General features: G+C 47.4%; 1 protein-coding gene across 1 annotated transcript in view; it reads right to left on the bottom strand.

Annotated features, from left to right (window-relative positions):
- Positions 1-5,240, bottom strand: part of BMT2 (base methyltransferase of 25S rRNA 2 homolog) — a 57,219-nt gene extending 51,979 nt beyond the window's left edge. Inside the window, exon 1 of the mRNA XM_056573888.1 lies at positions 4,896-5,240. Within this exon, the coding sequence (XP_056429863.1) occupies positions 4,896-5,103 (208 nt within the window). The 5' untranslated portion in view covers positions 5,104-5,240. The remainder of the gene's footprint in view (positions 1-4,895) is intronic.
- Positions 5,241-23,744: the final 18,504 nt, after the last annotated feature.

The following is a 23,744-nucleotide window of genomic DNA, read 5'->3' as shown; positions in this document are numbered from 1 at the left end:
AATATCAGTGCCCCAGTGCTGCCCTGCACGTATAAATATCAGTGCCCCAGTGCTGCCCTGCACGTATAAATATCAGTGCCCCAGTGCTGCCCTGCACGTATAAATATCAGTGCCCCAGTGCTGCCCTGCACGTATAAATATCAGTGCCCCAGTGCTGCCCTGCACGTATAAATATCAGTGCCCCAGTGCTGCCCTGCACGTATAAATATCACTGCCCCAGTGCTGCCCTGCACGTATAAATATCACTGCCCCAGTGCTGCCCTGCACGTATAAATATCACTGCCCCAGTGCTGCCCTGCACGTATAAATATCACTGCCCCAGTGCTGCCCTGCACGTATAAATATCACTGCCCCAGTGCTGCCCTGCACGTATAAATATCACTGCCCCAGTGCTGCCCTGCACGTATAAATATCACTGCCCCAGTGCTGCCCTGCACGTATAAATATCACTGCCCCAGTGCTGCCCTGCACGTATAAATATCACTGCCCCAGTGCTGCCCTGCACGTATAAATATCACTGCCCCAGTGCTGCCCTGCACGTATAAATATCACTGCCCCAGTGCTGCCCTGCACGTATAAATATCACTGCCCCAGTGCTGCCCTGCACGTATAAATATCACTGCCCCAGTGCTGCCCTGCACGTATAAATATCACTGCCCCAGTGCTGCCCTGCACGTATAAATATCACTGCCCCAGTGCTGCCCTGCACGTATAAATATCACTGCCCCAGTGCTGCCCTGCACGTATAAATATCACTGCCCCAGTGCTGCCCTGCACGTATAAATATCACTGCCCCAGTGCTGCCCTGCACGTATAAATATCACTGCCCCAGTGCTGCCCTGCACGTATAAATATCACTGCCCCAGTGCTGCCCTGCACGTATAAATATCACTGCCCCAGTGCTGCCCTGCACGTATAAATATCACTGCCCCAGTGCTGCCCTGCACGTATAAATATCACTGCCCCAGTGCTGCCCTGCACGTATAAATATCACTGCCCCAGTGCTGCCCTGCACGTATAAATATCACTGCCCCAGTGCTGCCCTGCACGTATAAATATCACTGCCCCAGTGCTGCCCTGCACGTATAAATATCTCTGCCCCAGTGCTGCCCTGCACGTATAAATATCACTGCCCCAGTGCTGCCCTGCACGTATAAATATCACTGCCCCAGTGCTGCCCTGCACGTATAAATATCACTGCCCCAGTGCTCCCCTGCACGTATAAATATCACTGCTCCAGTGCTGCCCTGCATGTATAAATATCAGTGCTCCAGTGCTGCCCTGCATGTATAAATATCAGTGCTCCAGTGCTGCCCTGCATGTATAAATATCAGTGCTCCAGTGCTGCCCTGCATGTATAAATATCAGTGCCCCAGTGCTGCCCTGCATGTATAAATATCAGTGCTCCAGTGCTGCCCTGCATGTATAAATATCAGTGCCCCAGTGCTGCCCTGCATGTATAAATATCAGTGCTCCAGTGCTGCCCTGCATGTATAAATATCAGTGCTCCAGTGCTGCCCTGCACGTATAAATATCAGTGCTCCAGTGCTGCCCTGCACGTATAAATATCACCCCCTGTGGCCCAGTGCTGCCCTGCACGTATAAATATCAGTGCTCCAGTGCTGCCCTGCATGTATAAATATCAGTGCTCCAGTGCTGCCCTGCATGTATAAATATCAGTGCCCCAGTGCTGCCCTGCATGTATAAATATCAGTGCCCCAGTGCTGCCCTGCATGTATAAATATCAGTGCTCCAGTGCTGCCCTGCATGTATAAATATCAGTGCCCCAGTGCTGCCCTGCATGTATAAATATCAGTGCTCCAGTGCTGCCCTGCACGTATAAATATCACCCCCTGTGGCCCAGTGCTGCCCTGCACGTATAAATATCACCCCCTGTGGCCCAGTGCTGCCCTGCACGTATAAATATCAGTGCTCCAGTGCTGCCCTGCACGTATAAATATCACCCCCTGTGGCCCAGTGCTGCCCTGCACGTATAAATATCAATGCCCCAGTGCTGCCCTACATGTATAAATATCAGTGCTCCAGTGCTGCCCTGCACGTATAAATATCAGTGCTCCAGTGCTGCCCTGCACGTATAAATATCAATGCCCCAGTGCTGCCCTGCATGTATAAATATCAGTGCTCCAGTGCTGCCCTGCATGTATAAATATCAGTGCTCCAGTGCTGCCCTGCATGTATAAATATCAGTGCTCCAGTGCTGCCCTGCATGTATAAATATCAGTGCTCCAGTGCTGCCCTGCATGTATAAATATCAGTGCACCAGTGCTGCCCTGCACGTATAAATATCACTGCCCCAGTGCTGCCCTGCACGTATAAATATCACTGCCCCAGTGCTGCCCTGCACGTATAAATATCACTGCTCCAGTGCTGCCCTGCACGTATAAATATCAGTGCTCCAGTGCTGCCCTGCACGTATAAATATCAGTGCTCCAGTGCTGCCCTGCATGTATAAATATCAGTGCCCCAGTGCTGCCCTGCATGTATAAATATCAGTGCTCCAGTGCTGCCCTGCATGTATAAATATCAGTGCTCCAGTGCTGCCCTGCACGTATAAATATCACCCCCTGTGGCCCAGTGCTGCCCTGCACGTATAAATATCAGTGCTCCAGTGCTGCCCTGCATGTATAAATATCAGTGCTCCAGTGCTGCCCTGCATGTATAAATATCAGTGCCCCAGTGCTGCCCTGCATGTATAAATATCAGTGCCCCAGTGCTGCCCTGCATGTATAAATATCAGTGCCCCAGTGCTGCCCTGCATGTATAAATATCAGTGCTCCAGTGCTGCCCTGCACGTATAAATATCAGTGCTCCAGTGCTGCCCTGCACGTATAAATATCAGTGCTCCAGTGCTGCCCTGCATGTATAAATATCACCCCCTGTGGCCCAGTGCTGCCCTGCACGTATAAATATCAGTGCTCCAGTGCTGCCCTGCATGTATAAATATCAGTGCTCCAGTGCTGCCCTGCATGTATAAATATCAGTGCCCCAGTGCTGCCCTGCATGTATAAATATCAGTGCTCCAGTGCTGCCCTGCATGTATAAATATCAGTGCCCCAGTGCTGCCCTGCATGTATAAATATCAGTGCTCCAGTGCTGCCCTGCATGTATAAATATCAGTGCCCCAGTGCTGCCCTGCACGTATAAATATCAGTGCCCCAGTGCTGCCCTGCACGTATAAATATCACCCCCTGTGGCCCAGTGCTGCCCTGCACGTATAAATATCAGTGCTCCAGTGCTGCCCTGCATGTATAAATATCAGTGCCCCAGTGCTGCCCTGCATGTATAAATATCAGTGCCCCAGTGCTGCCCTGCATGTATAAATATCAGTGCCCCAGTGCTGCCCTGCATGTATAAATATCAGTGCTCCAGTGCTGCCCTGCATGTATAAATATCAGTGCTCCAGTGCTGCCCTGCATGTATAAATATCAGTGCTCCAGTGCTGCCCTACATGTATAAATATCACCCCCTGTGGCGCAGTGCTGCCCTGCATGTATAAATATCACTGCTCCAGTGCTGCCCTGCACGTATAAATATCAGTGCTCCAGTGCTGCCCTGCACGTATAAATATCAGTGCTCCAGTGCTGCCCTGCATGTATAAATATCAGTGCCCCAGTGCTGCCCTGCATGTATAAATATCAGTGCTCCAGTGCTGCCCTGCATGTATAAATATCAGTGCTCCAGTGCTGCCCTGCACGTATAAATATCACCCCCTGTGGCCCAGTGCTGCCCTGCACGTATAAATATCAGTGCTCCAGTGCTGCCCTGCATGTATAAATATCAGTGCTCCAGTGCTGCCCTGCATGTATAAATATCAGTGCCCCAGTGCTGCCCTGCATGTATAAATATCAGTGCCCCAGTGCTGCCCTGCATGTATAAATATCAGTGCCCCAGTGCTGCCCTGCATGTATAAATATCAGTGCTCCAGTGCTGCCCTGCACGTATAAATATCAGTGCTCCAGTGCTGCCCTGCACGTATAAATATCAGTGCTCCAGTGCTGCCCTGCATGTATAAATATCACCCCCTGTGGCCCAGTGCTGCCCTGCACGTATAAATATCAGTGCTCCAGTGCTGCCCTGCATGTATAAATATCAGTGCTCCAGTGCTGCCCTGCATGTATAAATATCAGTGCCCCAGTGCTGCCCTGCATGTATAAATATCAGTGCTCCAGTGCTGCCCTGCATGTATAAATATCAGTGCCCCAGTGCTGCCCTGCATGTATAAATATCAGTGCTCCAGTGCTGCCCTGCATGTATAAATATCAGTGCCCCAGTGCTGCCCTGCACGTATAAATATCAGTGCCCCAGTGCTGCCCTGCACGTATAAATATCACCCCCTGTGGCCCAGTGCTGCCCTGCACGTATAAATATCAGTGCTCCAGTGCTGCCCTGCATGTATAAATATCAGTGCCCCAGTGCTGCCCTGCATGTATAAATATCAGTGCCCCAGTGCTGCCCTGCATGTATAAATATCAGTGCCCCAGTGCTGCCCTGCATGTATAAATATCAGTGCTCCAGTGCTGCCCTGCATGTATAAATATCAGTGCTCCAGTGCTGCCCTGCATGTATAAATATCAGTGCTCCAGTGCTGCCCTGCATGTATAAATATCAGTGCTCCAGTGCTGCCCTACATGTATAAATATCACCCCCTGTGGCGCAGTGCTGCCCTGCATGTATAAATATCACTGCTCCAGTGCTGCCCTGCATGTATAAATATCACCCCCTGTGGCCCAGTGCTGCACAGTATGTAGAACTGTCATCCTTCCCCTCCCAGTACAGCACTGTATGGGTATTATGCCCCCGGCGCTGTGGCATACTGACATGCCAGCAGTGGGAAGCAGGGATTGCAGCGTTCATGTGACTGGGCCGAGACGTACCTTCCAGATACTTCTTCCGTAGGCTCCGGTGCACACTCTTCACAACTCCCGACAGCTTCTCCTGCCGCAGCTTCATGTCCCGGGCAGACGGCACTGGCATTGCAGGTGTACTGGCCATTGACTTCTCGTTACCGGAGGGGATATCCGCGCCGCTCGGTACCGTTCTGCCCGGCTCCATCTCTGTTCCCCGGCTACAAACAACAGCCATCCACACCCCCTTCACTTCCACTAACAACGCCAGCAACAGACGCGTCACTACAAGGGCAGCTCACCATAGGCTGGACGAGCACCAGCTGCTGCATAACCCGACCAATGGCGGCAATGCTCCAATCACAGCCCGCTTTCTACCGCTCAGGGATTTTTGACTTGTTTGTTGAAATGTTAGTACAGAGAAGGAGCCGGCGAGGAGGGCGGGGCCTAGCGGAGGAATGACTATTGGCTCCGCCAATGATCCGCCTGGCCACGCCTCTCTCAGCACACAGCTTCTCTTTGTTCCTGATACCGGGCAGCTGGCGGACGGAGTACGTGCTGCGCAGCCTCGCCTTGGGGGCAGATCAGTGACGGAGCAGAGCAGTCCTCTCTGAGGTGTTTGGCCTGTATAGAGCTGTACACTGTGTGCTGGTATATTATTGCCTAATAGTAGGGCTTGTTACTGTGTGAATGAGGTCCACATTGGGGACAAGGCTGGACTGTTATTGGAAAGTTCTTTCCAATAGGCTGACATTATAAGAATGAAAAAATAAAATATATATATCACCTATTTTTATTCTTGTGCAGTAGCCATTGTTGCTTGTACAGTGCAGCAGTTTGTTGGACCATTTGTACAGAACAGTTTTCAAGTGGTTGCTGGTCTGAAGAATTGTTTCTAGTACTGTACAGATGGGCAGTGTTTCCTAGCAACAACTTATGCAAGACTGGCATACAGTCATGGCCATAAATGTTGGCACCCCTGAAATTTTTCTAGAAAATGAAGGATTTCTCATGGAAAAGGATTGCAGTAACACGTTTTGCTATACAGATGTTTAGGCCCCTTTCACACTATAAAAATTAATCCGTAATGAACGTCCGTCATAAAAAAATGCAAATCGGCCGTTAAGTGGCCGTTAGAAAATCCCATTATAGTCTGTGGGATTTTTCTAATAGCCGTTTTAACACGTTATCGCCCGTTAGTAATAACGGCTGTTATTTTGTGACGGACGATAGTAACGGGAGAAATAGTGCATGCACTATTTCTTCCATTCATTCGCCCGTCACAAAATAACGTCCGTTAATAATAACGGGTTAACCCCTTAAAGACAATGGATGTAAATGTATGTCATGGTGACGTGGTACTTAACGCACCATGACGTACATTTACGCGCCGCCATGATCCAGTGCTTGCGTCATACGTGGCAGGTCCCGGATGCTATCAGCAGCCTGGAACCCCCCGGTAATGGCGGACATCCGCAATCGCGCAGATGTCCGCCATTAACCCCTCAGATGTCGTAATCAATACAGATCACGGCATCTGCAGCAGTGCGGCACTTTGGATGATCGGATCGCCCGCGGCGCTGCCACGGGGATCCGATCATCAGCATGGTGGCCGGAGGTCCCCTCACCTGGCTCCGGCCGTCTCCCAGGGTCTTCTGCTCTGGTCTGAGATCAAGCAGATCAGAGCAGAAGATCACCGATAATACTGATCAGTGCTATGTCCTATACACAGCACTAAACAGTATTAGCAATCAACTAATTCCTATGAATTGTCTCCTATGGGGACATAAAAAGTGTAAAAAAGTAAAATAAAAAAGTGAAAAATCCCCTCCCCCAATAACAAAGTAAAACGTCCATTTTTCCCATTTTGCCCCCAAAAAAGCGTAAAAAAAAGAATTAACACAGATATTTAGTATAGCTGCTTGCGTAAAAGTCTGAACTATTAAAATATATTGTTAATTATCCCGTACGGTGAACGGCGTAATGTAAAAAAATTAAAAAAAAGTCAAAATTGCTGCTTTTTTGTCACATTTTATTCCCAAATTTTTTTAATAAAAAGTAAAACCTAAGCAAAAGTGGTACTGATAAAAACTACAAATCATTACGCAAAAAATTAGCCCTCATATCGCCCCATATACGGAAAAATGAGAAAGTTATAGGTGGTCAAAATAGGGCAATTTCAAACATACTTATTTTGTTAAAACGGTTTGAGATATTTTTTTGAGCGGTACAATTACAGAAAAGCATATAATCATGGTATCATTTTAATCGTATTGACCCATAGAATAAAGAAAACGTGTACTTTTTACCGGAAATGTCACGCTTCGGCTGGCAGGAGGTGGATCCTCTGTGCCAGAGAGGGATTGGCGTGGACCGTGCTGGTGGACCGGTTCTAAGTTGCTACTGGTATTCACCAGAGCCCGCCGCAAAGCGGGATGGTCTTGCAGCGGCGGTAGCAACCAGGTCGTATCCACCAGCAACGGCTCAACCTCTCTGACTGCTGAAGATAGGCGCGGTACAAGGGAGTAGACAAGAGCAAGGTCGGACGTAGCAGAAGGTCGGGGCAGGCAGCAAGGATCGTAGTCAGGGGCAACGGCAGGAGGTCTGGAACACAGGCTAGGAACACACAAGGAAATGCTTTCACTGGCACAATGGCAACAAGATCCGGCGAGGGAGTGCAGGGGAAGTGAGGTATAAATAGGGAGTGCACAGGTGAACACACTAATTAAGCCAACTGCGCCAATCAGTGGCGCAGTGGCCCTTTAAATTGCAGAGACCCGGCGCGCGCACGCCCTAAGGAGCGGGGCCGCGCGCGCCGGGACAAGACCGACGGAGAGCGAGTCAGGTACAGGAGCCGGGATGCGCATCGCGAGCGGGCGCCTCTCGCATCGCGAATCGCATCCCGGCTGAGAGAGGTATTGCAGCGCACCCGGTCAGCAGGTCTGACCGGGGCGCTGCAATTGCGAGGATGTTGCGAGCGCTCCGGGGAGGAGCGGGCACCCGGAGCGCTCGGCGTAACAGTACCCCCCCCTTGGGTCTCCCCCTCTTCTTGGAGCCTGAGAACCTGAGGACAAGACTTTTGTCTAGGATGTTGTCCTCAGGTTCCCAGGATCTCTCTTCTGGGCCACAGCCCTCCCAATCCACCAAGAAATTTTTTTTTCCTCTGACAGTCTTGGAGGCCAGAATCTCCTTCACGGAGAAGACGTCAGAAGAACCGGAAACAGGAGTGGGAGAAACAAGTTTGGGAGAGAAGCGGTTAATGATGAGTGGTTTAAGGAGAGAGACATGGAAGGCATTGGGAATACGAAGAGAAGGAGGAAGAAGGAGTTTGTAAGAGACAGGGTTAATCTGGCACAAGACTTTGAAAGGACCAAGATAGCGTGGTCCCAGTTTGTAACTGGGGACACGAAAGCGGACATATTTAGCGGAGAGCCATACCTTGTCTCCGGGAGCAAAAATGGGGGGAGTTCTTCTTTTCTTATCGGCAAACCTTTTCATGCGGGATGAAGCCTGTAAAAGAGAATTTTGGGTCTCTTTCCATATGGTGGAAAGATCACGAGTCACTTCATCCACAGCGGGCAAACCAGAGGGCAAGGGAGTAGGGAGGGGGGGGAAGAGGGTGACGGCCGTACACCACGAAAAATGGGGACTTAGCAGAAGATTCTGAGACTCTGAAGTTGTATGAGAATTCGGCCCATGGTAGAAGATCTGCCCAGTCATCCTGGCGGGAGGAAACAAAATGCCGTAAATAGTCACCCAGGACCTGGTTAATTCTTTCTACTTGCCCATTGGATTGGGGATGATAAGAAGAAGAGAAGTTTAATTTAATCTTGAGCTGTTTACAGAGGGCCCTCCAGAATTTAGACACGAATTGGACGCCTCTATCCGAGACGATCTGCGTGGGCAAACCGTGAAGACGAAAAATGTGTACAAAAAATTGTTTTGCCAACTGAGGCGCTGAAGGAAGACCAGGAAGAGGAATAAAATGTTGGAAATCTTGGAAAATCGATCAACGACCACCCAAACAACAGTGTTGCCACGGGATGGGGGTAAGTCTGTAATAAAGTCCATACCAATCAGTGACCAAGGCTGTTCGGGGACAGGCAGAGGATGAAGGAGACCAGCAGGCTTCTGGCGAGGAGTCTTATCCCGGGCACAGACAGTACAGGCCCGCACAAAATCAACAACATCCGTCTCCAGAGTCGGCCACCAATAGAAACGAGAGATGAGTTGCAAGGATTTTTTGATGCCCGCATGGCCTGCGAGGTGGGAGGAGTGTCCCCATTTGAGAATCCCGAGACGTTGGCATGGAGAAACGAAGGTCTTCCCTGGAGGAGTTTGCCTGATGGAGGCTGGAGAAGTGGAGATCAGACAGTCAGGAGGAATGATGTGTTGCGGAGAGACCTCTACTTCCGAGGCATCCGAGGAACGAGAGAGGGCATCGGCCCTAATATTCTTGTCGGCAGGGCGAAAATGAATTTCAAAGTTAAAACGGGCAAAGAACAACGACCACCTGGCCTGGCGAGGGTTCAGCCGTTGGGCAGACTGGAGATAGGAGAGATTCTTGTGATCGGTGTATATGATAACTGGAAATTTTGATCCCTCCAGCAGATGCCTCCATTCCTCATGCGCCAATTTAATGGCCAGTAGTTCTCGATCCCCGATGGAGTAGTTTCTCTCCGCCGGAGAGAAGGTCCTAGAAAAAAAAACACAAGTAACAGCATGCCCGGAATAATTTTTTTGTAGAAGGACAGCTCCAGCTCCCACTGAGGAGGCATCTACCTCCAATAGGAAGGGTTTAGATGGGTCAGGTCTGGAGAGCACGGGAGCAGAAGAAAAGGCAGACTTGAGACGTTTAAATGCGTCTTCCGCTTGGGGAGACCAGGACTTGGGATTGGCATTTTTCTTGGTTAAAGCCACGATAGGAGCCACAATAGTGGAAAAGTGTGGAATAAATTGTCTGTAATAATTGGCGAACCCCAAAAAACGTTGGATAGCACGGAGTCCGGAGGGGCGTGGCCAATCTAAGACGGCAGAGAGTTTATCTTTTGTCCATTTGTAATCCCTGGCCAGAGACCAAGTATCCTAGGAAAGGAAGAGATTGACATTCAAACAGACATTTCTCCATTTTGGCATAAAGTTGATTGTCTTGAAGTCTCTGAAGAACCATGCGGACATGCTGGCGGTGTTCTTCTAAGTTGGCAGAAAAAATCTGAATATCGTCCAGATAAACCACAACACAGGAATATAAGAGATCACGAAAAATTTCATTAACAAAGTCTTGGAAGACGGCAGGGGCGTTGCACAGGCCAAAGGGCATGACCAGATACTCAAAGTGTCCATCTCTGGTGTTAAATGCAGTCTTCCATTCGTCCCCCTCCCTGATGCAGATGAGATTATAAGCACCTCTTAAGTCCAGTTTGGTAAAGATGTGGGCACCTTGTAGGCGATCAAAGAGTTCCGAGATAAGAGGTAGGGGGTAGCGGTTCTTTACCGTGATTTTATTAAGTCCGCGGTAATCAATGCAAGGACGTAGGGAGCCATCTTTTTTTGGACACAAAAAAAAATCCAGCTCTGGCAGGAGAGGAGGATTTGCGGATAAACCCCTTTTTTAAATTTTCCTGGATGTATTCAGACATGGCAAGAGTCTCTGGAGCAGACAGAGGATAAATTCTGCCCCGGGGTGGAGTAGTACCCGGGAGGAGGTCAATAGGACAGTCATAAGGCCTGTGAGGAGGTAAAGTCTCAGCTTGCTTTTTGCAAAACACGTCAGCATAGTCCATATAAGCCTTAGGAAGACCGGTTACAGGGGGAACCACAGGGTCACGGCAGGGAGTACTGGGAACCGGTTTAAGACAGTCCTTGAAACAAGAAGTACCCCAGCTCTTGATTTCTCCTGTGGACCAATCAAGGGTTGGGGAATGGCGTTGAAGCCACGGTAATCCAAGAAGAATTTCGGAAGTGCAGTTGGAGAGGACCAAAAACTCAATTTTTTCGTGATGAGGTCCGATGCACATTAGGAGAGGTTCCGTGCGGTAACGCACGGTACAGTCCAATCTTTCATTGTTAACAGAATTGATGTAGAGGGGTCTGGCGAGACTGGTCACCGGGATGTTTAACCTGTTGATGAGAGAGGCCAAAAAAAAATTTCCTGCAGATCCGGAATCCAAGAAGGCCATAGTAGAGAAGGAGAAGGTAGAGGAAGATATCCGCACAGGCACAGTAAGGCGTGGAGAAGCAGAGTTGACATCAAGAACTGTCTCACCTTTGTGCGGAGTCAGCGTACGTCTTTCCAGGCGGGGAGGACGGATAGGACAATCCTTCAAGAAGTGTTCGGTACCGACACAGTACAGGCACAGATTCTCCATGCGGCGTCGTGTCCTCTCTTGAGGTGTCAAGCGAGACCGGTCAACTTGCATAGCCTCCACGGCGGGAGGCACAGGAACGGATTGCAGAGGACCAGAGGAGAGAGGAGCCGGGGAGAAAAAACGCCTCGTGCGAACAAAGTCCATATCCTGGCGGAGCTCCTGACGCCTTTCGGAAAAACGCATGTCAATGCGGGTGGCCAGATGAATAAGTTCATGCAGGTTAGCAGGAATTTCTCGTGCGGCCAGAACATCTTTAATGTTGCTGGATAGGCCTTTTTTAAAGGTCGCGCAGAGGGCCTCATTATTCCAGGATAATTCGGAGGCAAGAGTACGGAATTGGATGGCGTACTCGCCAACAGAAGAATTACCCTGGACCAGGTTCAGCAGGGCAGTCTCAGCAGAAGAGGCTCGGGCAGGTTCCTCAAAGACACTTTGAATCTCCGTGAAGAAGGAGTGTACAGAGGCAGTGACGGGGTCATTGCGGTCCCAGAGCGGTGTGGCCCATGACAGAGCTTTCCCAGACAGAAGGCTGACTACGAAAGCCACCTTAGACCTTTCAGTAGGAAACTGGTCCGACATCATCTCCAAGTGCAGGGAACATTGCGAAAGAAAGCCACGGCAAAACTTAGAGTCCCCATCAAATTTATCCGGCAAGGATAATCGTAGGCCGGAAGCGGCCACTCGCTGCGGAGGAGGTGCAGGAGCTGGCGGAGGAGATGATTGCTGAAGCTGTGGTAGTAGCTGCTGTAGCATCACGGTCAGTTGAGACAGCTGGTGGCCTTGTTGCGCTATCTGTTGCGACTGCTGGGCGACCACCGTGGTGAGGTCGGCGACAACTGGCAGTGGGACTTCAGCGGGATCCATGGCCGGATCTACTGTCACGCTTCGGCTGGCAGGAGGTGGATCCTCTGTGCCAGAGAGGGATTGGCGTGGACCGTGCTGGTGGACCGGTTCTAAGTTGCTACTGGTATTCACCAGAGCCCGCCGCAAAGCGGGATGGTCTTGCAGCGGCGGTAGCAACCAGGTCGTATCCACCAGCAATGGCTCAACCTCTCTGACTGCTGAAGATAGGCGCGGTACAAGGGAGTAGACAAGAGCAAGGTCGGACGTAGCAGAAGGTCGGGGCAGGCAGCAAGGATCGTAGTCAGGGGCAACGGCAGGAGGTCTGGAACACAGGCTAGGAACACACAAGGAAACGCTTTCACTGGCACAATGGCAACAAGATCCGGCGAGGGAGTGCAGGGGAAGTGAGGTATAAATAGGGAGTGCACAGGTGAACACACTAATTAAGCCAACTGCGCCAATCAGTGGCGCAGTGGCCCTTTAAATTGCAGAGACCCGGCGGGCGCGCGCCCTAAGGAGCGGGGCCGCGCGCGCCGGGACAAGACCGACGGAGAGCGAGTCAGGTACAGGAGCCGGGATGCGCATCGCGAGCGGGCGCCTCCCGCATCGCGAATCGCATCCCGGCTGAGAGAGGTATTGCAGTGCACCCGGTCAGCAGGTCTGACCGGGGCGCTGCAATTGCGAGGATGTTGCGAGCGCTCCGGGGAGGAGCGGGGACCCGGAGCACTCGGCGTAACAGGAAAGTGTACAGCGTGAAAACAAAACCTTCAAAAATTTGCAAAATTGCGGTTTTCTTTTCAATTTTCCCACATAAATAATATTTGTATGGTTGCACCGTACATTTTATGGTAAAATAAGTGATGTAATTACAAATAACAATTGGTGACGCAAAAAACAAGCCCTCATATGGGTCTGTGGATGGAAATATAAGAGAGTTATGATTTTTAGAAGGCGAGGAGGAAAAAACGAAAATGCAAAAATAAAATGGGCCTGGTCCTTAAGGGGGTTAATTAACTATATATTTTTATAATTCGGACATTTCCGCACGCGTCGATACCACATATGTTTATTTTTATTTACATAGTTTTTTTTTTTTATGGGAAAAGGGGGGTGATTCAAACTTTTATTAGGGAAGGTGTTAAATGATCTTTATTCACTTTTTTTTCACTTTTTTTTTTGCAATCTTATCGCTCCCATAGGGGGCTATAACACTGCACACACTGATCTTTTACATTGTTCAATGGTTTCTCATAGGAAACCATTGATCAATGATTCTGCCGCTTGACTGCTGATGATCTGGATCTCAGGCACTGAGCAGTCATTCGGCGATTGGACACCAGGAGGCAAGGTAAGGGACCCTCCTGCTGTGTCTCAGTTGTTCAGGATGCCACGATTTTGCCGCGGACATCCCTAACAGCCCCCTGAGCTAACCGGCAACGTTTTAGTTTCACTTTAGTCGTGGCATTCAACTTTGAACGCCGCGCGCTATTAGCCATGGGTCCCGGCCATTGTTAGAGGCCGGGCCCGACCCGCTATGACGCGGGTCACGCCGTGGCCCCGTGTTATAGAAGGGAGCGGACTCAGGACGTACCGGTACGTCCTTGGTCCTTAAGAGGTTAAAACGGCTATTAGAAAAATCCCACAGATTATAATGTGATTTTTTAACGGACGATTTTCAAGATTTTTATGACGGACCTTCATTACGGATGAATTTTTATAGCGTGAAAGGGGCCTTATTTCCTTTTGTGTGTATTGGAACTAAACCAAAAAAGGGAGGAAAAAAAGCAAATTGGACATGTCACACCAAATTCCAAAAATGGTCTGGACAAAATTATTGTCACTCTTTCAAAATTGTGGATGAATAAGATTGTTTCAAGCATGTGATGCTTCTTTAAACTCACGTGGGCCAAGTAACAGGTGTGGGCAATATAAAAATCATTCTACTGTTTACTGAAAACGGAATGAGGCCTACAGAGAAAAGAACACAGTACCTACAGTGAAATATGGTGGAGGTTCAATGAAGTTTTGGGGGTTGTTTTGCTGCCTCTGGCACTTGGTGCCTTGAATGTGTACAAGGCATCATGAAATCTGAGGATTACCAATGGATTTTGGGTCGCACTGTACAGCTCAGTGTCAAAAAGCTGGGTTTGCGTCCGAGATCTTGGGTCTTCCTGCAGGACAATGACCCCAAACATACGTCAAAAAGCACCCAGAAATGGATGGTAACAAAGCGCTGGAGAGTTACATAGTTACATAGTTAGTATGGTTGAAAAAAGACATACGTCCATCAAGTCCAACCAGGGAATTGAAGGGAAGGGTGTAAGGGGATAAGGGAAAGGGATGTAGTTTTATAATTCTGCATAAGCATTAATGTTATTTTGTTCCAGGAATGTATATAACCCTGTTTTAAAGCTGTTAATTGTTCCTGCTGTGACCAGTTCCTGAGGTAGACCGTTCCATAAATTCACAGTCCTCACGGTAAAGAAGGCGTGTCGCCCCTTTAGACTAAACCTTTTCTTCTCCAGACGGAGGGAGTGCCCCCTCGTCCATATTTTTTGTATGGGCCATTTATATACTTATATACGTTTATCATATCCCCCCTTAAACGTCTCTTCTCAAGACTAAACAATTGTAACTCCTTTAATCGCTCCTCATAGCTAAGATGTTCCATGCCCCATATTAGTTTAGTCGCGCGTCTCTGCACCCTTTCCAACTCCGCAGTGTCCCTTTTATGAACAGGGGACCAAAACTGAACAGCATATTCCAGGTGAGGCCGTACCAATGCTTTATAAAGGGGGAGTATTATGTCCCTGTGCCTTGAGTCCATGCCTCTTTTGATACATGACAATATCATGCCGGCTTTGGAAGCAGCAGCCTGACATTGCATGCTATTCTGTAGTCTGTGATCTACAAGTACACCCAGATCCTTCTCTACCAGTGACTCTGCCAGTTTAATCCCCCCTAAGACATACGACGCATGCAGGTTATTAGTACCCAGATGCATAACTTTACATTTATCCACATTGAACCTCATTTGCCAAGTGGATGCCCAGACACTTAGTCTATCCAAGTCATCTTGTAACTTATGCACATCCTCTATAGACTGTACCGTGCTACAAAGCTTGGTGTCATCTGCAAAGATAGAAACAGAGCTGTTAATACCATCCTCTATATCATTGATAAATAAATTAAACAACAGCGGGCCCAGTACTGAACCTTGGGGTACACCACTAATAACCGGGGACCAATCAGAGTACGAATCATTGACCACCACTCTCTGGGTACGATCCATGAGCCAGTGTTCAATCCAGTTACAAACTAAAGTTTCCAAGCCCAAGGACCTTAACTTACCTGTCAGACGTCTGTGAGGGACAGTATCAAACGCTTTGGCAAAATCCAGAAACACTATATCCACAGCCATTCCTCCGTCAAGGCTTCTACTCACCTCTTCATAAAAGCAAATTAGATTGGTTTGACAACTTCTATCCTTAGTAAACCCATGCTGGCTATCACTTATAATACTATTATCCCCTATGTATTCCTGTATGTAATCCCTTATAAGTCCTTCAAACAATTTACCCACAATGCACGTTAGACTTACCGGTCTATAATTGCCTGGCGAAGACCTAGAGCCCTTCTTGAAGATTGGTACCACATTAGCCTTGCGCCAGTCCCTTGGCACAATACCAGACACCAGAGAATCTCTAAATATCATGAACAAGGGTACAGATATTACTGAACTTACCTCTCTAAGAACTCTTGGGTGTAGTCCATCCGGCCCTGGAGATTTTCTTACATTTACTTTACTTAACTTACCTTGTACCATCTCTACATTAAGCCAGTTCAATACATTATATGATGTGTTACCAGCACTGACCTGGCCAATGTCAGCTCCTTCTTCCATAGTATATACAGAACTAAAGAACCCATTCAGTAGCTCCGCCTCCTCTTGATCGCTCGTGACAACCTCCCCATTATCATTATTAAGGGGTCCTACATGCTCTGTCCTATTTAGGATTAGTTTTGCTTTCTTTGGCCACCTGTCTCTCATTTAGAATTTTTGCTGTTTTTATTACATTTTTACAGATTTTATTAAGCTCCTTGTACTGTTTAAATGTTATAGCTGACCCATCAGATTTGAATTTTTTGAAGGCTATTTTTTGGTTGTTTATTGCTCTTTTAACCTCATTTGTCAGCCATGTAGGATTTAGTTTTAATCGTTTATATTTGTTCCCCTTTGGTATATATTTAGCTGTATAGCAACAGAAGAATGCAGCAGCACACTGCCAGCTCAAGGATATAGGTGAAACATGAAAATGCAGTTAAAACATGGAGAGCTATACAGCTATGGTGTAATAGATGCAAATGTGAAACTATGAAATAGTGAGGCACTTAGCTCGCAAATTTGTCTCCGCCGGCGGTCAAATAGCTTGGACCGTCCCACCGCGATAAGGTAGCCTCCTTGGGACGGACCCTACACTGTGTATATGCCTCTGTGTGAACAGTTCAGTAAGCATGGCAGGATCTGGAACATCCAAGACACCTTATATACACACCTGATAGAGGTGGGTGGGGTGCAAGGCCAACATGGAGGTAGCCACTCCCCCGTATGTGCAATACAGACAAAGAATAAGTCAGACAGCACTTTAGTTGATACCAAACTATTATATGGACCTGGCCTACAGGTGCACGCTACTAGGCTAGATATACAGCAACAGAAGAATGCAGCAGCACACTGCCAGCACAAGGATATAGGTGAAACATGAAAATGCAGTTAAAACATGGAGAGCTATACAGCTATGGTGTAATAGATGCAAATGTGAAACTATGAAATAGTGAGGCACTTAGCTCGCATATTTGTCTCCGCCGGCAGTCAAATAGCTTGGACCGTCCCACCGCGATAAGGTAGCCTCCTTGGGACGGACCCTACACTGTGTATATGCCTCTGTGTGAACAGTTCAGTAAGCATGGCAGGATCTGGAACATCCAAGACACCTTATATACACACCTGATAGAGGTGGGTGGGGTGCAAGGCCAACATGGAGGTAGCCACTCCCCAGTATGTGCAATACAGACAAAGAATAAGTCAGCCAGCACTTTAGTTGATACCAAACTATTATATGGACCTGGCCTACAGGTGCACGCTACTAGGCTAGATTCACAGCAACAGAAGAATGCAGCAGCACACTGCCAGCACAAGGATATAGGTGAACCATGAAAATGCAGTTAAAACATGGAGAGCTATACAGCTATGGTGTAATAGATGCAAATGTGAAACTATGAAATAGTGAGGCACTTAGCTCGCAAATTTGTCTTTGCCGGCGGTCAAATAGCTTGGACCATCCCACCGCGATAAGGTAGCCTCCTTGGGACGGACCCTACACTGTGTATATGCCTCTGTGTGAACAGTTCAGTAAGCATAGCAGGATCTGGAACATCCAAGACACCTTATATACACACCTGATAGAGGTGGGTGGGGTGCAAGGCCAACATGGAGGTAGCCACTCCCCCGTATGTGCAATACAGACAAAGAATAAGTCAGACAGCACTTTAGTTGATACCAAACTATTATATGGACCTGGCCTACAGGTGCACGCTACTATCGCGGTCGGACGGTCCAAGATATTTGACCGCCGGCGGAGACAAATTTGCGAGCTAAGTGCCTCACTATTTCATAGTTTCACATTTGCATCTATTACACCATAGCTGTATAGCTCTCCATGTTTTAACTGCATATTCATGTTGCACCTATATCTTTGTGCTGGCAGTGTGGTGCTGCATTCTTCTGTTGCTGTATATCTAGCCTAGTAGCGTGCACCTGTAGGCCAGGTCCATATAATAGTTTGGTATCAACTAAAGTTGGCTGACTTATTCTTTGTCTATTTAGCTGTATAGTTATTTAGAGTTGATTTAAAGATGTCCCATTTACCTTCTGTATCAGTATTTGAGAACACCTCCCCCCAGACTATGCCCTGTAGTGCAGCTCTCAGCCCAGGGAAATTTGCCTTTTTAAAGTTATATGTTTTTGCCTTCCCCGCCTGTCTTTGTTTTCTACATTTTAAGTCAAAAGTAACTATATTGTGGTCGCTATTACCAAGGTTTTCCCGCACAGTTACATTACCAACCAGCTCTGCGTTGTTGGAAATGATCAGATCCAACAAGGCATCACTTCTTGTTGGGTCCTCCACAAACTGGCCCATAAAATTATCCTGCAATAAATTTAGGAATTTTCTCCCCTTTGTAGTTTTAGCCAGCCCCTGGCCCCAATCTATATCTGGATAGTTAAAATCTCCCATTATTACCACCACTGTACCTGCCCGGGCGGCCCTCTCTATTTGTTTATACAGCCGACCTTCTATCTCTTCAGTGATATTAGGGGGTCTGTAGATTACACCAAATATCATTTTTTCAGTATTTCCCTCCTTTTGTAATCCTATCCACAGTGATTCCACATCCTCAGAATCATCACACACTATGGCATCGTTCACACTGACTTTCATACCACTTCTTACATACAGACAGACTCCACCACCTTTTCTGTTCATTCTATCTTTGCGAAACAATGTAAACCCCTGCAGATTAACAGCCCAGTCATGCGAGGAGTCCAGCCATGTCTTAGTGACCCCAACTATATCAATATGTTCCTCCAGTATCAAGGCCTCAAGCTCCCCAATTTTATTTGCTAGGCTTCTGGCATTTGTGAACATACACTTTACATTTCCATTAAGTTTTACACATATAGTTTCACTAATGGGATTTTCAGAGTTATTGGGGTTAATGTTATTATTTGAGTTATAAGGGCTAATTGTACTATTTAACCCCTTAAGGACAATGGACGTACTCCTACGCCCCCGTTTCCGAGTCCTTAAGGACCGAGGACGTAGGAGTGCGTCCTGTCCATTCCCGGCCCCCGCCGCTAGCCGGAGGGGAGCTGGTGCCCGATGCCTGCTGAAATCGTTCAGCAGGCATCGCGGCATATCGCCCAGGGGGGTCATTATGCCCCCCCATGTCGGCGATGGCCGCAGATCGCTGGACAATTCAGTCCAGCAATCTGCGGCGATTCCGGTTCAATCGGGTCTCCGGTGACCCGGAATTACTGGCTGATCGGGGCCGTCAGAGACGGCCCCAAACAGCCATAGCCAGCAGGGGTGAGGTGGCACTGGTGCCACCTCACGATCGCCCTGATTCGTCGGCCGGATTCCCGGCCGACCAATCAGGGCGCCTGCTGCGGGTGTCACTCCCGCACCCGCTCCGCCCCTCTTCCGGAGGACGTGAGCGGGTGCGGGAAGACGACCCCGGGTGCTGGGGACCCCGATCCCCGGCGTTAATGTTGGAATCGGGGCCCCAGGAGCGACGGTGGCGGCGAGGGACTGACCTGCAGTGTGGATCGTTGGAGGTGAGTGACAGCCTCCTGCTGTTGCTTAGCAACAGCTCCCAGCATGCAAAAAGGGCATGCTGGGAGCTGTAGTTATGCAATAGGAGGAGGCAGACCACCACAACTCCTAGCATTCCCTTATGGGAATGCTGGGACTTATGGTTTTGCAACAGCTGGAGGCACATTCTTTCTATGGAAAAGTGTACCTTCAGCTGTTGTGTAACTACAACTCCCAGCTTGCACAAACAGCTAAAGTGCATGCTGGGAGTTGTAGTGGTGCATCTGCTGGTTGCATAACTACAACTCCCAGCATGCCCGTTGGCTGTCGGTGACTGCTGAGAGTTGTAGTTTTGCAACAGCTGAAGGCACACTGAGTTAAGTAGCAAACCAGTGTGTCTCCAGCTGTTGCATAACTACAATCCCCAGCATCCCCAGCCAAAGTAGTATGCTTCCCGCTGTTGCATAACTACAACACCCAGCATGCCCTTCCGCTGTCCGTACATGCTGGGAGTTGTAGCTTTTGCAACAGCTGAAGGCACACTGGTTGCAAAACACTGAGTTTGTTGCCAAACTCTGTGTTTCACAACCAGTGTGCCTCCAGCTGTTGCAAAACTACAACTCCCAGCATGCACTGATAGACCGTACATGCTGGGAGTTGTAGTTTTGCAACAGCTGGATGTCCCCCCCCCCCCCAATGTAAATGTACAGGGTACACTCACATGGGCGGAGGATTACAGTAAGTATCCGGCTGCAAGTTTGAGCTGCGGCAAATTTTCTGCTGCAGCTCAAACTGCCAGCGAGAAACTACTGTGAACCCCCCGCCCGTGCGACTGTACCCTAAAAACACTACACGAACACAAAATAAAATAAAAAGTAAAAAACACTACATATACACATACCCCTACACAGCCCCCCTCCCCAATAAAAATGAAAAACGTCTGGTACGCCACTGTTTCCAAAACGGAGCCTCCAGCTGTTGCAAAACTACAACTCCCAGCATGCACTTATAGACCCTACATGCTGGGAGTTGTAGTTTTGCAACAGCTGGATGTTCCCCCCCCCCAATGTGAACGTACAGGGTACACTCACATGGGCGGAGGATTACAGTAAGTATCCGGCTGCAAGTTTGAGCTGCGGCAAATTTTCTGCCGCAGCTCAAACTGCCAGCGAGAAACTACTGTGAACCCCCCGCCCGTGCGACTGTACCCTAAAAACACTACACTAACACAAAATAAAATAAAAAGTAAAAAACACTACATATACACATACCCCTACACAGCCCCCCTCCCCAATAAAAATGAAAAATGTCTGGTACACAACTGTTTCCAAAACGGAGCCTCCAGCTGTTGCAAAACAACTACTCCCAGTATTACCAGACAGCCACTGACTGTCCAGGCATGCTGGGACTTTTACAACAGCTGGAGGCACCCTGTTTGGGAATCACTGGCGTAGAATACCCCTATGTCCACCCCTATGCAAGTCCCTAATTTAGGCCTCAAATGCGCATGGCGCTCTCACTTTGGAGCCCTGTCGTATTTCAAGGCAACAGTTTAGGGCCACATATGGGGTATCGCCGTACTCGGGAGAAATTGTGTTACAAATTTTGGGGGGTATTTTCTGCTATTACCCTTTTTAAAAATGTAACATTTTTGGGAAACCAAGCATTTTAGGTAAAAAATTTTTTTTTTTACATATGCAAAAGTTGTGAATCACCTGTGGGGTATTAAGGTTCACATTACCCCTTGTTACGTTCCCCGAGGGGTCTAGTTTCCAAAATGGTATGCCATGTAGTTTTTGTTTGCGGTTCTGGCACCATAGGGGCTTCCTAAATGCGGCATGCCCCCAGAGCAAAATTTGCTTTCAAAAAGCCAAATGTGACTCCTTCTCTTCTGAGACCTGTAGTGCGCCAGCAGAGCACTTTTCACCCCCATATGGGGTGTTTTCTGAATCGGAAGAAATTGGGCTTCAAATTTTAGGGGTTATTTTCTGCTATTACCCTTTTTAAAAATGTTAAAATTTTGGGAAACCAAGCATTTTAGGTAAAATTTTTTTTTTTTTTTTTACATATGCAAAAGGCGTGAAACACCTGTAGGGTATTAAGGTTCACTTTACCCCTTTTTACGTTCCCCGAGGGGTCTAGTTTCCAAAATGGTATGCCATGTTTGTTTTTTTTGCGGTTCTGGCACCATAGGGGCTTCCTAAATGCGGCATGCCCCCAGAGCAAAATTTGCTTTCAAAAAGCCAAATGTGACTCCTTCTCTTCTGAGACCTGTAGTGCGCCAGCAGAACACTTTTCACCCCCATATGGGGTGTTTTCTGAATCGGGAGAAATTGGGCTTCAAATTTTGGGGGGTTTTTTCGGCTATTACCCTTTTTAAAAATGTAACATTTTTGGGAAACCAAGTATTTTAGGTAAAACATTTTTTTTTTTTTTACATATGCAAAAGTCGTGAATCACCTGTGGGGTATTAAGGTTCACTTTACCCCTTGTTACGTTCCCCGAGGGGTCTAGTTTCCAAAATGGTATACCATGTGGTTTCTTTTTGCTTTCCTGGCACCATAGGGGCTTCTGAGCCCTCTACTGCACCCGCCGAACACTTTACATAGACATATGAGGTATGTGCTTACTCGAGAGAAATTGGGTTTCAAATGCAAGTAAAAATTTTCTCCTTTCTACCAATTGCAAAAATTCAAAAATTGGGTCTACAAGAACATGCGAGTGTAAAAAATGAAGATTGTGAATTTTCTCCTTCACTTTTCTGCTATTCCTGTGAAACACCTAAAGGGTTAATACACTTATTGAATGTCATTTTGAATACTTTGGGGGGGGGGGGTAGTTTTTATAATGGGGTCATTTATGGGGTATTTCTAATATGAAGACCCTTCAAATCCACTTCAAACCTGAACTGGTCCATGAAAAATAGCGAGTTTGAAAATTTTGTGAAAAATTTCCAAATTGCTGCTGAACTTTGAAGCCCTCTGGTGTCTTCCAAAAGTAAAAACTCATTAATTTTATGATGCAAACATAAAGTAGACATATTGTATATGTGAACCCAAAAATTTTATATTTTGAATATCCATTTTCCTTACAAGCAGAGAGCTTCAAAGTTAGAAAAATGCAAAATTTTCATTTTTTTCATCAAATTTTGGGATTTTTCACCAAGAAAGGATGCAAGTTACCATAAAATTTTACCACTAAGTTAAAGTAGAATATGTCACGAAAAAACAATCTCAGAATCAGAATGATAACTAAAAGCATTCCAGAGTTATTAATGTTTAAAGTGACAGTGGTCAGAATTGCATAAAACGCTCCGGTCCTTAAGGTGTAAAATGGCCTGGTCCTTAAGGGGTTAAGTTATTGGGGCTAATGGGATTTTTTGAGTTATTGGGTCTAACGTTATTATTTAAGTTATTGGGGCTAATGGGATTTTTTGCGTTAATGGGGCTTATTGTAGTTATTGAGTTATTGGGGCTAATGGAATTTTTTTAATTATTGGGATTACAATTTTTCGGGCTACATTTATTTTTACAGCTGGTTTGTAACGCATGAATCTCCTTATCCACTGCTCTTAACCTCCCCCCACAGGACTCCTCTCCACCCACCATTATGTCCTGACCCCTCTCTAACCTATCCATCCCACTGTCTGCTTTCTTTGCTTTATTATCCTCCCCCCACTCACCTAGTTTAAATAGTTCTGAAGTGCCCAGCAATGAGTCCAGATCTAAATCCTATTGATCACTTGTGGAGAGATCTTATAATTGCTGTTGGGCGCCCTTTCAATAAGAGAGACCTGGAACAGTTGGCAAAAAAACAGTGGTCCAACATTCCAGCTGAGAGGTGTAAAAAGCTTATTGATGGTTATAGGAAGCGACTGATTTAAGTTATTTTTTCCAAAGGGTTTGCAACCAAATATTAAGTTAAGGGTGCCAATAATTTTGTCCATCCCATTTTTGGAGTTTGGTGTGACATTATGTCCAATTAGTGTTTTTCCTCCCTCAGACTGGGTTCACATCACATTTTTACCAATATGGGACCGCATACGGCTGGGGGGAGCTAAAACCTTGCGCTCCCGTATCCCTGCTGTATGCCGCCCTTATGTAATTCATTTCAATGAGCCGGCCGGAGGGAAACGCTCATTTCCCACGGTTTTCCCACCGCACCACTGCAGGACTCTATCAACTGTGACACTATTGTAGGCCTCTCAGCTCCCATATTCTAACCACCATACTGGATAAGGCATCACCCCCAAATTACGTTCCCTAATACAATGTAATAATAATTATTAAACCTCT

Source organism: Hyla sarda, chromosome 4, assembly GCF_029499605.1.
Source record: "Hyla sarda isolate aHylSar1 chromosome 4, aHylSar1.hap1, whole genome shotgun sequence".
In the NCBI taxonomy this organism is placed as follows: Eukaryota; Metazoa; Chordata; class Amphibia; order Anura; family Hylidae; genus Hyla; species Hyla sarda.
Note: the sequence above shows the minus strand (reverse complement) of the source record. Positions and strands in the feature narration are given on the sequence as shown.